Source organism: Leopardus geoffroyi, chromosome A2 (assembly GCF_018350155.1).
Source record: "Leopardus geoffroyi isolate Oge1 chromosome A2, O.geoffroyi_Oge1_pat1.0, whole genome shotgun sequence".
Classification (NCBI taxonomy): Eukaryota; Metazoa; Chordata; class Mammalia; order Carnivora; family Felidae; genus Leopardus; species Leopardus geoffroyi.
In genome coordinates this window covers 46439646-46456938 of record NC_059331.1, presented here as the reverse complement: position 1 = coordinate 46456938, position 17293 = coordinate 46439646, and the positions used below count along the sequence as shown (strand labels likewise).

At 41.0% G+C, this 17293-nt stretch overlaps 1 protein-coding gene across 1 annotated transcript in view; it reads left to right on the top strand.

Annotated features, from left to right (window-relative positions):
• SUMF1 (sulfatase modifying factor 1) overlaps positions 1-17293 on the top strand; it is a 96400-nt gene that overhangs the window by 35069 nt on the left and 44038 nt on the right. The window contains exons 4-6 of the mRNA XM_045493608.1: positions 11561-11643; positions 13532-13654; positions 14407-14521. Of these exons, the coding sequence (XP_045349564.1) occupies positions 11561-11643; positions 13532-13654; positions 14407-14521 (321 nt within the window). The remainder of the gene's footprint in view (positions 1-11560; positions 11644-13531; positions 13655-14406; positions 14522-17293) is intronic.

The window sequence follows — 17293 nt, the reverse complement described above, 5'->3', positions numbered from 1 at the left end:
GATGAACGAGGGGGATTGTGATGTAAGTTGATGGTTAGGTTGGAAAAGTAGGTGGCAAGTGGATTATATAGGGCTCTGCAGCCTCAGAGAAGTTTGGGTTTCTTCTTCAGTGCAGTGAGAAGCCATTGGACCTAGTTAACATTCAATAAAAAATTTTTTTGTTTATTTCTGAGGCAGAGAGAGACAGAGCATGAGTGGGGGAGGAGCAGAGAGAGAGGGAGACACAGAATCCGAAGCAGGCTCCAGACTCTGAGCTGTCAGCACAGAGCCTGATGTGGGGTTCGAACTCACAAACCATGAGATCATGACCTGAGCCGAAGTCAGTCACTCAACCGACTGAGCCACCCAGGCGCCCCGGACCTAGTTAACATTTTAAAGAGGCTGCTCTGTACCATTATCAACAATAGCCAAACTATGGAGAGAGCCAAATGTTCGTTGACTGATGAATGGATAAAGAAGATGCGGTATATATACACACTAGACTATTACTCAGCCATCAAAAAGAATGAAATCTTGCCATTTGCAATGACGTGGATGAAGCCAGAATGTATTACGCTAAACAAAGTCAATCAGAGAAAGACAAATACCATATGATTTCACTCATATGTGGAATTTAAGAAACAAAACAGATGAACATATGGGAAGGGGTGGGGAAGAGAAGAGAGGGAAACCACAAGAGACTCTTAATGTTAGAAAACAAACTGAGGGTTGATGGAGGGAGGTGCATGGGTGATGGGCTAGATGGTTGATGGACATTAAGGAGGGTACTTGGGATGAGCACTGAATGTTGTCTGTAACTGATGAATCACTGAATTCTACTCCTGAAACCAATACTGCACTATATGTTAATTAATAAAAATTTAAATTAAAAAAAAAGTAAAGAGTTTGCTCTGGCTTCTGCATGGGTTTTGTCACAGTTGGTGAGACTTGATTGCTGTAGAGCAGGGTGGTAGGAGTAGAGATGCTCAAAGTGGTCTGATATTTGGAAGTACATCTGAACCCATAAGGGGAGAAGGAGAGGAGGGACTCAAGTATGACTACTACGTTTTGGCCTGAGAAGCTGGGGAGATGGTGATTGCCTTTGAGATGGTAGAGAACCTGGAGAAGGTTGGAGAAATTACTGAACCTAGTGAAGACTAAGAGTTGACTGAATTATAATTATTCTACAAATGTCTGAAAGGTGATCTGAAAGGAATTTGATTTATTCCATGTGATCCTTGGGAGCCTAATGAGTGCCAGCAGTTGAAAGGCCTCTGGAAGGCAATTCATTTTAACCATTGATTAGGAATCTTCTGTTTACTAGAATGACCTAGACATGAGGGACTGCCTGTGAGGAAGTGGTGTCGGTCACCTGAATTGTTCAAGCTGAGACAGGGAGACCATCTATTGATAGAGTGACCATACAATTTATTGTCCAAATCAGGACACTTTTGAGAGTGAAATGGGATGCTCTTAATTATGCTGGATAACAGGTGTAAATCTGGACTGCTCCATCACATGAGGACCAGTGTTTATCCTATCTTACCTATCCTCCTAGGGACACTGTAGAAAGGATACCTTTGGGTATAAAAGTTGAAATCATGTGACCTCTTGACATTCCATTCAGATCTAAGGTTCTGAAGATCTGTGGTATGTTTTATTGAACCAAAAATATTGATGCCCAACTTTTCTGATTAAGTGAAGTACACTTACAATGCAGGCAGCTTCCTGTGTGGAATGCCCTACCCACTCCTTCCCTGCTTCACTTGCTCCTCCTTCTCACCTCCTATGGGAAGCACTTGCAAAGTAGCATCCCCTGACTGTGGTTGGGTGCCCCTCCTTGGGCTCCCATAGCTCATCCAGTTCCTCTTGGTTGCAGTATTTAATGCAGGCTTAAAGTCATCTACTCATTTGTTTGCCTTCACCCCCAGATTGTATGCTTCGTTTCTGCACCTCCTGGGCCCAGCACAGGGCTGGCGTAGGGCAGATGTTCATGGAATGTTTATTGAGTGAATGAATGAATGAGTGAATGAAACCATTGTGAATCAGTTTTTTTTTTTAATGTTTATTTTTATTTCTGAGAGAGAGAGAGAGAGACAGAGCATGAATGGGGGAGGGGCAGAGAGAGAGGTGGGCACTGAATCTGAAGCATGCTCTAGGCTCTGTCAGTGCAGAGACTGACTTGGTGCTTGAACCCACAAACTGTGAGATCGTGACCTGAGCTGAAGTTGGACACTTAACTGGCTGAGCCACCAAGGCGCCCCCATTGTGAATTAATTTTATAGATTTCTAGTAATAAACTGACTAGATGTTACTAGTATATTACTAATATCTAGTATATTAGATAAGATTTCTTAGTGTACTAATTTTACTGATTGAGGAAACCATGGCTCAGAGAGGTTCAGTAACTTGCCCAATGTCACATCGCTAGTAAATAGTAGGAGAGGCAGGATTGGAACCTACTAACAACTTGGTGAACTACTTGGCTCAGATGCATACTATATCCCTTTATTCAAAACTTAATTACATGTTACAGTTTAAAGATTTTGAAAAGTTCTGCAATAATAATAATAATAATAATAATAATAATAATAATAATAAACTTGTTTAACTTGATTGACCCTGTGCCTTCCTAACTACTTAGACTGCTGTGACTGTGGAGCCTCCCCACCTCCACCACCACCTCCCCCTTCACCTACCAACATCTTGTAAACTATTAGGAAACAGCTGTTGGAAAATGCTTGGATAGTAGAAAAGAGTTATGAACTGAAAATCTGCAGTTGTAAGTTCTTTTCCTGGCTTTGCCTGCTGCTTTTCAGGGCTTATTTTTTCATCTGTAAAATGAGGAAGTTTAAATAGATGGCCTCCCAGATCCATCCCACCTTTAAAACCCTGCAGCATTGTAAGCATGCCTGTGTTAAGCATGCAGTCATACTGGGAAAACATGGCATCCCTGAGTGTAGAGCCAGGTTTCCACTCCCTGCCAAGCTCGTCTTTGCTTCCCCAACTTTAGCAGAGCTTTTTGCAAGATACACAATGCTGTTAAAAATTATGCGTATGTTTCCTATATTGTGTGTTGTCACCACAAGGAGAATCAGCATTCACTATGCTGCCTCTGGCACAGTGTCCAGCTGCAGGGTGAAACGTACATGTCGGGCTGGTAACCTGAAGAAGTTAGCCCTGTGGAGTATTCAGAATTTGTTCTGTGGTCCTGCAGCCCTAGGCTGAGATGGGCTAGCTCAGTAGTAGCCTCTAGTTTTTCTTTTTTTTTTTTTCCTAACATTTATTATTTATTTTTGAGACAGAGAGAGACAGAGTATAAACGGGGGAGGGTCAGAAAGAGAGGGAGACACGGAATCTGAAATAGGCTCCAGGCTCTGAGCTGTCAGCACAGAGCCCGATGTGGGGCTTGCACTCACAGACCGCGAGATCATGACCTGAGCTGAAGTCGGACGCTTAACTGACTGAGTCACCCAGGCACCCCTAGTAGCCTTTAGTTTCAAGGGACAGGAGTTGAACCACCACACTGTGTGACCCTCTGCAGATGCCTGTCGCTAAACCACAGGTAGGAAGTAGATAGATCATCTCTGACTGTGGACCTTGACTGCCTTTGCAGCAAGAGTCCTGTCCCCTTTATCATGATACTTTTGGGGGTGATGATTCTCCTCTTTTTCTTCTCTTTTTCAAAAAACAGGCAGGATTATTCATTTTCTGATTTACCTCCAAAATCTCCCGTTCTTAGGATGCTTTTTCTACATTCTGTCTTCTGTTTGCCCTTTTTTTTCTCAGAAGCTTCAGAACTTGGAAGGCATGAAGAAAAAAATCAAATGGCATTCAGAGTTTGTGCAATTTCCCTGTATTATACATTGAAAAGGATCTAAGTAAGCCACTAACAATTTAAGGAGCCTAAATGGAGCCTCCTTGTAAAGAATTGTAATAAATACCTTGCTGTGGAGTGCCATGATTTTTTTTTACATATACTCAGCCCTCTTTGCAGAGGGAAACTACTCACAAAATCTATTAATGTTGAAGATTTTTAAAAATGAGTTTTAGAAAGAACTATAGAGATATACTCTTAGGTACTATTTCTGGAAATTTAGCAGAAGCAAAAAAAATTCAAAATGTAAGTAAAGGTGTTTGAAAATGTTTACTGTATTTTTATCTGTAATAGCTGCCCCCCCCCCCAAGAGCAACAAAGTTTAATATAACTTGAGTGGTTCAGTGTTAGGAGATTATTTGGTAAATTATGATATATCAAGATGACAAAATATCGTGTATGGCCACTAAAAATGTTTGTTGTGAAGTCCAGATTAAAAATAGGAAAATATTTAGTAAAATGAATGAAAACAATCAATATATAATTTGGGAAAAATATGTAAAAATGTGTACGCTGATTGATGAAACTGGAAGATGAATATAAAAATAAAATTTGCAAGGGCACCTGGGTGGGGTGGCTCAGTCAGTTTAGCGTCCTACCTTGGCTTAGGTCATGATCTCACGGTTGGTGAGTTTGAGCCCTGCATTGGGCTTTCTGCTGTGAGCACAGAGCCCGCTTCAGATGCTCTGCTCCTTCTTTCTCTGCCTCTTCCCTGCTTTCTCTTTCTCAAAATTAAATAAACATTAAAAATAATAAACTTTGCAGAAGAATGGTGGATATAAATAATTTTTAATTAAATTAATAAATATTTTTAATATTGATTATTTTTTGGTGTTTCATTGTAAACTTAAGTCTTTTACCTCTGTTAAAAGAAAACAGAAAAGCTGAGTAAAAATATGTTCAGTGTAGATAATTTACAAATTAAAAATGGTGCCCACAAAAGAACATTAAATATTATCCATAATCTCACTACCCAGAAATAACCATCGCAGACACTTCAGTATATGTACTACTAATCTTTTCTTGGGGTGTGTTTATGGTGTCTGTCTGTAAACACACTTTTAAGTAGATTTGTCTACACATACTTACTTATAAGTGGCTTTTTTCATTTTCTGTGTAGGGTAAACATTTATCTAAGCAATTACATTTTTACATTTTTCCTGCATATAATTTTTAATGACTACATTCTGTTCCTTCCTCTGGATGTACAAATAAGCTAAGCAACTCAGCCGGTCTCCTCGCTGTGTGTGCATATGATGTAGTCTTCTGCTGAGTATTATCAAATTGCTGTTATGTTGATTTACATGGACACCTCTTTGCCTAAAGAAGTAAAAAATATATATATTAAAAAAAATCCTTTTCTTTCTCTTTTTTTTAAAAATCCCAAATCAACTTTCTTCATACAACTGAGAAGTAAACTAGAGCACTTATTTTATTTTTTAAAAAATTTTAAAATGTATTTATTTTTAATTTAAATCCAAGTTAGTTAACATATAGTGTAGTAGTGGTTTCAGGGGTAGAATTTAGTGATTCATTACTTACATATAACACTCAATGCTCATTCCAACAAGTGCCTTCCTTAATGCCCATCACCCAGGTAGCCCATCCCCCCACACAACTCCCCTCCTGCAACCCTCAGTTTGTTCTCTGTATTTAAGAGTCTCTTATGGGTAGTGTATTATGATAAGCAAAATAAGTCAGTCAGAGAAAGACAAATATCATATGATTTCACTCATAAGTGGAATTTGAGAAACAAAACAGATGAACGTGGGGGAAGGGAAGGAAAAATAAGATAAAAAAAAGGAGGCAAACTAGATCATATTTAAGGATTCTTTGAGCCCAATGATTCTTTGAGTGATTTTTTTCATGTTACATATAGTGAATGACTATTTATAGGCTATCTACCCACTTCTCTCTTAAGGATGTGTAATGAATATTTAGAGTATACTGATTGATGCCGTGGGAATGTAGTGCATTCTAGCATGAGGAATTTCACTAAGAACTGAAGCAAAAAGTATTGAAAATTTTCATATATGTCTTAAATTTCATAAATATTTGTACTCTGTGTGAAAAAGTATGCCTTTTTCTGTCACACAAATTCTATTAATGAATACCTAATTTAGGATTTAATTTAAAATAAGCTCTCAGAATTGACTACCTACCTATTTCAATGATGAATTCATTTTTGTTCTTTATTAAAGCCTAGTTCTTTTATTTTTAATTATTTGTTTGTTTATTTTTGAGAAAGAGAGCGAGCACGCACACATGGGTAGGGAGGGGAAGAGAGAGAGGGAGACAGAGAATCCCAAGCAGGCTCCGCACTGTCAGCACAGAGCCCAATGTGGGGCTTGAATTCACAAATTCTGAGATCATGACTTGAGCCAGAATCAAGAGTCAGATGCTTAACTGACTGAGCCGCCCAGGGGCTCCTGAAGGAAGAGATTTTTAACTCACTGTGTGCTTTCTATTTTGTTTGATTCCTTCAGTTGCTGGATTCTCCTCCGGTTTTAACTTACACTTCATGAATTTGAACAGGTCTATAGTTTCTCATTGTTCACTAGTGTCAGTTGAAACTTCTCCCAGGCTGTTTTTATAGGGGTAACTGTCATATTTAAACTGTTTCAAGAAATGTCCATCTTTTTAATTTGCTTGTTTAAATGCATTTAGTTTTTAAGAGAACAGCTGTAAAGTTGTGAACCTGACATCTTTACACTTGAATATGCATAATTACACAGTGCTCTTTTTCCTGTGCCGACTGTATTCTAGGCTGTGTGTGTATAAGAAGCATAATTTACCACCTCTGGCAAGAATAAAGATGCCTTTGATATCTTCTCCATTTCTTTCTTTAAACTGTTACTACAATTCCCTAGGGAGAGGTGAGAAAAGATGTCTTTGCGCCAGGAAGTCCATTTCTCAAGGGGACATCAATACTCACATGGCTTCTATTTACATTGTAATTGGTCACTGGCTGTCTGGTACAGCTGTTTCAACTTAAAACCCAAGACAGTTGCTATGGAGATGGTTGAGTAGAAATAGGTCAAGTTAAAATCCTTTTCCCCCTGGATATAAGGGAGTGCTGTAACTCTGGAATTGTCTCAGTTGAACAGAAAATGGGTAGGTGGGCAACCACATTTAAAAACAAAAAAGTCCTCTTTGTAGGATGAGGCTTATCATACATGCCAGTCTGCTCCACTCTGTGAGCAACACACCTGCAGACCCTTGCTGTTGAAGCTAAGGAGCTTAGAGATACCATAATTTGCAGTATGACCTTGATTAGCTGACTCATATATGGCTCTCAGAAGTTATTTGTTTCATAAGTTCCTCAACATGGTAGGATAGCATTTATTTTCAAGACAAACCAGGAGTTCAAGAACAGGTTTTTAAAAACGTAGTGTTAACAGTAACAATTGGAAAAAGGAAGGCATCTAGTGACATTGGATGGGGTTTGCCTAAAATTGGTCTGGGAAACATCATGGCTTTCCCAGAGCGTGATTCCCAGGATAAGTGATGTCCTACCTCTGATTGCACTGGTCCTCTCGTGTGGGGTGACTTTGATTACCTGTTTTTTCTTCATCATGTGTCAGATGGGGAGATCGTTCCTGACTATGTATCTGATGATTACAGTGAAGACTTAAGGTCTTTATCACAGATAGGCATGTGGTATAGGTACTCTTATAGGTCCCAAAGCTTTGTCTGGCTTAGGGCTTGGTGACTGTGGATTCCTCCTGCATCCTCTATACCCTACCCCCTTCCTCCCCACCCCCCAACTCTGTGGTGCTACTTGCTTCAGGGAATGGGTTAGTTTATGTGTAGATGGTTCTCACATCATGATTGTGATGAAAGATGACAACTATACACTCTTCTTGAGAATTCTTTGGAAATGACACATGTTCTAATTTCTCAGCCTATCTTCTGAAAAGGTTGAACTGGGGGGTGGCTGGGGCTCATGCTGAAGAAGTATTAGGGGGCAAATTTTCACTGATAGAATATATATTCTTCAAAAGTTCTAAGAGAATATTGCAACATGCAATAGCGTAAATGAATAACAGTAATAATGAGAGCTAACACTTACGTAATTCTTACTCTGTACCAGGCACTGTTCTAAGCTCTTTATGTACATTTCTTTATTTAATCCTCACAACAACCCAAGGAAGAGGATAGAAGTATTATTATCCCATTTTACAAATGAGGAAACTGAGACCTAGAAAGGTTAAACTAAGAAACCCAAGATCATGCAGCTTGTAAAATGTGGTGCTATTGTTCAGACTCGGGTAGCCAGGCTCCAGGATAGGATGCTCTTACCACTATGCCTCTATGAACTATATATTAACATTTAAGAACGACGATCTTTTTTTTTTTCCTGATTACCATAGTGCAGCGGGTTATTTTGCACCTCCCAGGGTGCATTTGGCAATGTCTGGAGACATTTTAGGCTCCCGCAATTAGGGGGAGGGTGCTATTGGCATCTAGTGGGAAGAGGTCAGGGATGCTACTAAACATCCTGCAGGGCACAAGACATCCCCTTACAACAAGGAATTACTTGGTCTACTATGTCAGTCATTGCTGAGGTTGAGAACTCTTATTATCGTAATACACACTCATTCTTAAAAAAGCATATTACTCCTCTAGTCTTGACCCCCATAATTGCAAGTATATTCTTCCAGACTTTTTTTCTGAGTATACTACATATACATTCGTATGCATATATTTTACAGAATCAAATACATATCCTATTCTATAGGTTATCTTTATAACACATTATATACATATTTCCACCTCGGAGTATCTTTTGATAACTGTACAGTATTCCTTTGGATGGATGGCTGCCAAGGCTGGGTTACTTTGTAATTTTTAATTAGAAATAATACTATAATACTGTAGATCTATCTTTGCATACTTACCTCAGGTCTTAGTATCTTGGAGAAAAACTAGGTTGTGGCCTTTGGACGAGGGCAGTGTTAACGTGGTGTCCCCTCCCCATCTCAAGCCAGTCTGTTCTTCGTGTTTCACTGTGCACATCCCTGAGATTGTTGATCATTGTGAACCTCCATGAATTCAAGTCATGTAAGCTAGGGGTCTGTTTGGGATGCCTTGCTAAGATAATGTGAAAGGTTCCAGAGAAGAGAAATCCTGGGAGAAGTGAAAAGCAGATATTTAGAATGAGAGAAAGTGTGTGTGTGTGGTGGGGAGGAAACTGAGTCAGACCTATAGCACTAGTGTGTGTAAGGTGGTACCTAGATCCACCAGTTTGAGTTTTGTAGACATTTTTAAAGGAAAATGAAGTGACTAGGTCCACATTTTGTTCCCCACTTTGTGCAATGAACCATGTAAGATAAACAAAATAATTTAAAAACTGTCGATATACTGTCTTGTCTTTCATTTTGAGCGAGAGAGAGACAGAGAGTGAGCGGGGGAGGGACAGAGAGACAGGGAGACAGAATCCCAAGCAGGCTCTGCGCTGTTAGTGCAGAGCCCGACGTGGGGCTCAAACCCACAAACCACGAGATCATGACCTGAGCCAAAACCAAGAATCTGACGTTTAACTGACTGAGCCACCCTGGTGCCCCTCAGTATACTGTCTTAACTTATACTCTGAGGATTCCTGGAGTGGAAGATCTCTTTTAGGAATCAGGCTCAGTGCTGGCCGACGTTGGGTGTTCAGCAAATATTTGTAACCAGAGTGAATTGAGGGGAAGAGGAGAGGAAAGGGAACAGTCTAAGAGGCCCTTGGAGCAGCCGTACCAGGGTCTGCTCTACATCAGCCAGGTCCATGGAAGCTCCCCTCTGAAGAAGGGGCAGGGAACTTTGGAGCACATGTGCCATTCGGGCTTGGGTTTGGTTGTCTTCACTAAAGCTGTGCATATTCAGCAGTGCCACTCTGTGGTGTGCAGTCCACAGAAATGCATATGTATACTTGCTGAAAGTCAGGAGCACCTAAAAATGTTGATAGAAGTAAACACTGTTCATAATAGATAGCCCTGAACTGGAACCCACCCAAATGCCCATCAGTAGAAGAATAGATCAGTAAGTCAGTTTTTTAAAAATAGTTGCTACTGATGAATGTTTCAAAACACAAAAGGTACAAGAAAATTAGGCAATCTCATTTCTTCCACCCAGATTTAACAAAGGTTAACATTTTGTCACATTTGTCTTCTTTACTTCTTTTATTATTTTAAGAAATAGAACTTCTGGTGCCCTCTCTGATCAGTGTTGGGGTGGGTTGGGGTTGGGTGAGTGATCTGAAGTTACTGAAACTCGAAAGTGGGAAAACCTCGGCTTTCTATGCACCTTTGCCCTTGACATGGAAGGGGTTACCTGTCGCTGGACCCTAAGCATCCAGCAGTCAAGTCAGTGAGAACATCCCCAGATTTAAGTGTCTGCAGCGCCATACTTGAAACAGAAATAAGCCATGCCTTTCGCCTCTCCTGGACTCAGAAAAATAAAACACCTTGCAATAGTGTCCTTTAAGGACATAATGCCTCTATCATTGAAAAATATAAGAGATTTTGTTTTTTCCCATCAGGTTGTGATTGGAATCCCATGAATGTTTTGATTGTGCTGATATGAAAAAAAGAACAAGAACAGAGTTTGGTGTTTTCAGTGATTGCTGTAATTGTTAGCAGAAACACTTCCCCCTTCTCTTCCACTCAACCCAGCTCATCAGGGAGCAAATGACTGACAGTAGCATTGTCATGGGGACAACCTTGAGTCTACTTCGGTTTATATTACAAGAGTCATTTGCAAATTTCTGTTCTTTGGTTAGTATTAGGAACAGTGGTGATGAAGATGTTTTATGACTCTCCTCCTGTCATGAGGCCATGGTTGAGATGAGTTCTCTGTACTGAGTGCATGCTAGTGCCAGGCATACTCGTAAGCCCTTCATATATGTTATATGTTATAACAAGGATCCTTGTTATAACCCATGAGGTAGGTATTGTTACTGTCTCCATCTAAAAGTATGAAAACAGGCCTTGGGAGGTTCAGTAGGTTGCCAGGGGTCACATCATGAGTGATTTAACTCTTGATTTGACTGGTTCCAAAGCCAAGCTCTTAACCAGTCACTAAATGAGGCCCACTTGGGACTTTACTTGGGTAACTGGAACTGTAAAGTAGGAATTAAGGTCCTGGGAACATCTGGCTGAGCACTTCCCTATCTAATTCAACCTCTGAGGTAGGTGAGGCCAGGGTCCTGCGCCCATTTTGCAGATGAAGCCAGATAAACAGTGAACTTGCTTGGGGCTGCACATCTGATGTTGGGCTAGAAATTGAACCAGGGTCTTTTGAAAGCACACTGCAGCTTTTCACCCTATGCTTCAGCTTGATATCTGACCAGCTGGGTTGGACCTTCAGCCCAGCACATACTTGTAAGGTTAACTCTGTTTCCCCATGTTTTAAGCAGGAGCAGTACTACCTGTCTCTCACTTGTTAGAGATTATAGAGGATTAGCTAGCACTTCCTCTTTTAAACAATTCTTGGAGATACACATCATTTAAATACATGTCTATTCAGTCATTGTGGTGCTTTATGATATGAAATAATACTTTTTTGTTGAAGATTTATTTTTGATAGTCTGGTAAAAGTATTTGTTTGGTAACTGATATGGAAGTTGAAGATCATAAGTCAGATTTTTTTCTGCACATACTGAGTCATTGTTTTTCTAGAGTCATCCTAACTAACCTCAGCTTTTCTGGGTGTTGCCTTGAGGTTGCAGCTGCTCCCTGGTGGTTACCTGTTAAAGGCGCTAACTGGAGACACCCAGAAGGACCAGACTCTACTGTTCGACACAGGTGAGGCTGGTGGTTCTTTCCCTGGTGGACATTTTTAATTGCCAAAAAGATTCCTGTGCTGTTGAAAAGGAACTCAGTGGCCATCTTCATCTGTAAAAGAGTGCTAATGACCAACTCTCGTTGGTTGGTAGGAAAATAACATAGCAGGAAATAACATATGTGGAGACCCAAACACTGTTGTAACTCATAGAAGGCTCCTAACAAGTGACCTCTTTCTTCCTCATTTGGCCTCTCAAAGAGTTTGCTTTGCAAATTTTTTTCCCCCTTTGACAGGCCTATTATAAATCTCTTGACATATTTAATGTTTGCAACCTGTCTGTTTGCTCTCTCCTATGAGTGGGTCACGATGAGGAAGAAGACCATCTGTGCTGTGGATAAGTAGTTGTGTCTGGCCAGGTGGTCACTGTGGAAACTCAAGCCTTGGGTATAGGATTCATGTCATCTCCAGCCCTGGACTGACATACTTTGAGGCCACCATCTGACTGAAAAACCACAGAGCTGCAAGTCGGTCAGCCAGTCTCCAGGGTGGCAAGGAAATAATTATCTCAAGCAAAAATAGAGTAGCACTTTAAGCCCTGGAGATGGAGAAAGGTTGGGTCAGGACTCAGCATCTCAACAGCCTAAGAAAACTGTTCTCCTAACCCACTTTTTCTGATGGGAATTTTGAGCCTCTATTTTTAACAACATCCCTGGTTATTGCCCTCATTGTCAGGGAGCTAAGAGCTCATGAAGTTCAGCTTTAGGGATATAGCCCCTTGACGAAGGGCAGAAACCTTGCAAAGCCTGAGCTGGCAGCCTTCGTGGTAGAAATAGACTGTGAGGCAGAAAGTCATAGAATTCTTGGGCACCACAGGTTGACTGGGCCTCTTAGCTCCCAAGTGGTATTTTCTTTCATGAACTTAATAGAAGAAAAAGCTAAGGCAGAAGGAAAACCCAGAGGGGAATGTATTTTTTCCACTGAGTACATTTTCTTAGCAAAGTATGTCTCTGATTGCTGAAAACAGTAACTGACACGTAACAGGTACTCGGTAAACATTTGTTGAAGGAATAAATGAAAGTCATGGTGTAATTGCTGGAGGGAATTCAGAGGTGTTTAAGGAATGGACTAGGAGTGTGTAGTTCACTTGAAAAAGGGTGAACAGGGAATTAGAATTATCTAGTGCTGTATGAACGTGCAGATTCCCTTATTTGCAAACTTTCCCCCTAACCTTCCTTATCCTTCTGTGCCCTTAGAAAAAATACTCATTTGGTATCTGCTAGCAGGAGGTGCATATAGCTGACTAATCTGTAGTAGAAAGGCACAAAGTTTAAAGCCAAGCAACCTGTGCAGAGGAGGGGAAAAGCAAGATTGTGCAGGGGGAAAAGTTGAGATTATAATATAGGCCCAAGAAGTCCCCACTGATCCCTTTGAGGGCTTTGGGGTAAATAGGGCCTGTAGGACGGAGCTGTGGGTGTTCTGAAATGGCTGGACCTTTATGCCCCTACTGTGGTTAGTCATTGGCTGTTCTTAGGTGACTCTCCACAGCTGTGGGAGACCCTGAAGGGGTACTCCCAGCAGCTGGAACAGCACTCCTTCCTTCGAGGGGGACATGGGGGGTGCATCTCCACACCCAGTGTACCAAGTGAGATTCTCTGGGGGTCTAGGCCTGCCTGCTGGGGAGGACATGTTTTAAGTCTAGTTCCAAGGAGGATTATAACCCATTTGGGAGACTCAGATGTTAGACACCTGTGGTGGAAGGTGACAGATGTGGCACAGCTGGGGGTTTGATTGGACTGAGATTGGACACCCAGATTGGACTGAGGGTGATTCTAGGCGCTTTGCTGAAGCTAGTTTCTGTTTCCTGTTCTAGTTCGTGCCCCTCTACACTCTGCTTTTGCTCTTCCCCAGGCCTGATCATCCAGTTCTGCACGTCTCCTGGAACGATGCCGTGGCCTACTGCACGTGGGCGGGAAAGCGGCTGCCCACGGAAGCTGAGTGGGAATACAGCTGTAGAGGAGGCCTGCAAAACAGGTACTCAGAGGGTCTCACCTTGCCTACCTATGTGTTGACCTTTTTCTAAATCTGTGGAACTTACTTCGGTTAGAAAGTTGATTGAAAACAAGAGCTTTTTCTTCCTAGGCTTTCTTCATCTGCATGAACTTACTAGGAGACACTGATGCCTGGGTCATCAAAGCATCAGGTGAAGTGGGCTCCCTGCAGCCCCAAAGGGTGCTTCACGCATTCATCTCCCTATGATCTTACAGAGTCCTCCTCAGAGCCTCTTGGCAGGCTGCCTTGCGTTTAGGATTTTCTTATTTTAGGCATGTCCTGAAGCAGTGGTATTTCTCTGCTTCTAGAACCATGAGACAGAAAGCTCATGTTTGGGTCACATCTTCTAGGAAAGGCTCCTTAAAATAGCAGAGGCTTTTTAAAAAAGTGTGGCGTGATACTGCCTGATTGTGCTACCATATAAGTCCACAATGATGCCTACTTTCCCAGCCTTCTATAAGCCCTTCTTTTAGCTATGTGACTTATTGCAGGCCTCTCTAGTACCCGGGAAACACGGAGATTGTGGTGAACTTGACATGAGCTGGTTGTGCGGAAGTTTCAAAAACAAAACAGTTCTGCTTAAAAGCTTTATTTATTTATATATTTGAAATGTAAAACGTAGTTCACTCAGAACAAGTGAGCAATGCCCTCTCTTTCATTGCATTCCTTCTCTTGACTTTAATCCAGAAGCCTGTGCCTATTTGACAGGCTGATGCCTGTGTCTCTTCTGACAGACTTTTCCCCTGGGGCAACAAACTGCAGCCGAAAGGCCAACATTATGCCAACATTTGGCAGGGCGAGTTTCCTGTGACCAACACTGGGGAGGACGGCTTCCGAGGGACTGCGCCTGTGAGTAGCGAGGCTTCCGGAGGCGGGCGGCAGCCACAGAGAACGCGGACATGCGCGGAAGGCATTGCGCACTCTCTGACCAGTCTGTTGCCGTCTTCCTGTGTTCATCCGCCTGTGCGCGTGGCAGTTCCTAATAATTAATCAAATATTCTTTTTCACAACAGTTTTCTTTCTGATTCCATCATACTTAGAGAAACTTCGGAAAACAAAAAGAGTATAAGAGAGAAAATTAAAAGGACTTGGAATTTTGCCACCCAGAGATAAACCTTGTTAGCATTTTGGTACATTTCTTTCTGCTCCTTTCCATGTTTATTGATGCTAATAATAGCTGGTAGTTAGTGAGTGCATTGTGGCAGGCTTGGTGCTAGTCCATTTTTATGAGTTAATGCATTTAATGTTAATTCAACTTTGTAAAGTAGGTACCATGTATTTTATCCTCATTTTCCAGGTGGGCATTCTGAGGGACAGAAAGGTTAACTAACTTGCCCAAGGATACGCAGCTGGAAAGTAGCACAGTTGGAGTTTGAACTGGGTCTGTTTGTTTCCAAAGTCCATGTTCTGAACTACCATATATGCCAGCATATGTTTTTCTGGTGTATATATAGCTGTGTATATGTGTATATTTGTGTGTGTATACACGCATACATACATATATGCATATACATATATATATATGCATGTATATATACATGTATATACTTTTTACATGTTGCTTTTGGGTCATGCTGAATGTAATACTTAAAATCCTGTTTTTCCCTGCTTAATATGAGGAACAAATACATTGTCTTTCAACAGATGGATAACCTGTCATTTGAATAAGGCCTAATTTATTTGCCTTTTATTAATCATTCACTAATTTAGGTTATATCTGTTGTTTTGTCATGTTTTGTTTTTGCTAAATAATTTAACAAGGAACATCTTGTACATAAATATTAAATTATATATCTGATGATTTGTTTAAGATAGGTTTCCCAAAATAAAATTAATGAGCCAAAGACTAGTAAACACTCTTGGTAAAGGTTTTAGATATATGGCTAAACTGTTTTCCAGAGTGCGTATCGCATACTTCCCTCCACAAGTATATAAGAGTTCTTTTCTCATTGCTCTTTTGCTGGCAAAATCATACACTAATGAAGCAATGTTGGAAATATTTCATTTTCTCCTAACAGTGAGGAAAGAAATCTTGCGGTGGGGAAGTAACACCTTACTGGGTTTGTTGTTACAGAGAATGATTTTCTTTCAACACTCTTTCAAACAGTTGTCATTTTTTTCATATTTGTATTTTTGTTTCACACAAAAATAATTCTTCCAAAATTTACTTATAAATGTAACACAGATACATTGTTTGGAAGATGGCCAAATGACTCTAAAATTTGACTGAAAATAATAAAGTAGTGAGAAAGACCCAGACATTTTTGGAAAAGATGAAGAGTGGAGAGACACTTGACCTACCAGAAATCTAAAAATAGTTTGAGCTATAGTAGTTAAAGCATTATAGTTTCATTTTTGGGGGGCAATTGGTGTAAATAATAGATTGCATGAGAAGATGTAGCCTTCCAAGAGGTATTGGGGTGCATATGTGTATATATAAAATTCCATATATGTGTATAAGCATGTGATAAAGGAACCATCACAAACCAATGGGAAATGATGTACTACCCGAAGGAAGCAGAAGACTAATCATTTGATCTAGAAGTTGGTTCCTCCAAAGTTTCCTTCATGATAGCTGCTACTCTCACAAGCACATAGTTGTATTTAGCAAAATGAGGGATTAGACATGTCAGGGACTAAAGGAGTTCCACTCTTTCTCAGACTTTCCATGGGTGAGAAACCTAGCCAATGATGGGCCACCTTTGGTCAGCGAAACTGGAATTGTAGGTGCTCGATGAGGATGCTCACGAGTCCCTAGGAAAGATGTTGGTAGATGGAGGCAGTGGAACAGTGGCCATCGAAGTGTTATACACTGCCACGGAGTGTGCAGCATCTCACCTGCGGTGCGCTAACCTTCAACATGGATGGCTCAGAACATTGGGCTCATACCCGGCCTTCTTTGGTAGCAGATACATTAGAGAGACTGGCACAAGGGCCTTAGCAGCCTGGGTCCCCTTCCTAGATGGTAGGCTGTGAGAAGTAGGGCTACTGCAGTAAGCCTTGAATCCTAAGGTGTGGGCTTCCGATGGACCAAATTATATAAGCGCCTGTCAGTTTTAGTAAAAGGCCATGAAAAGGCTGGACTGGGAAGTTATGAATATTTTACAGTGCTTACTGCTATGGAATTTCATATCCTATTTCAGTACTTGAGTCTCCAAGGAAAACAGTCATTTATCCTTAAGGGCACCTGTTCAGAAAACACAAAGTTCCCTGTGAAATAAGGACACTTTACAGATGTTTAGAGTGGGAACATTTAACTGGGAGTTCAGCAGATGTCTATCCTGGAATATATGCACCAGAAATTACCTGAAGAAGCAACCATGCAAGTTCCTAAGACAAAATTAGAACAGTTCCCAGGGGCCCTCAAAGAACCAATTTGAGAGACATGACCTGGGGAGAAAGAAACAGGAGGGCACAGGGAGGTGGCTTCCACCTGTGTTTGGAATGAGACTTAGCAAGATCTGTATCTTCAAAATAGGACTGTTGACCCAGACAGTTACTTTGAGTCCACTTGAGCTGTTGTGTCCACACAGTCTGTTCATTAGAGAGAAGGAATTTAACTTCAGTGGTGGGGTGGACTACAGTGAAACAGCTCTCTCACCTGATATTTTATGTATGCTA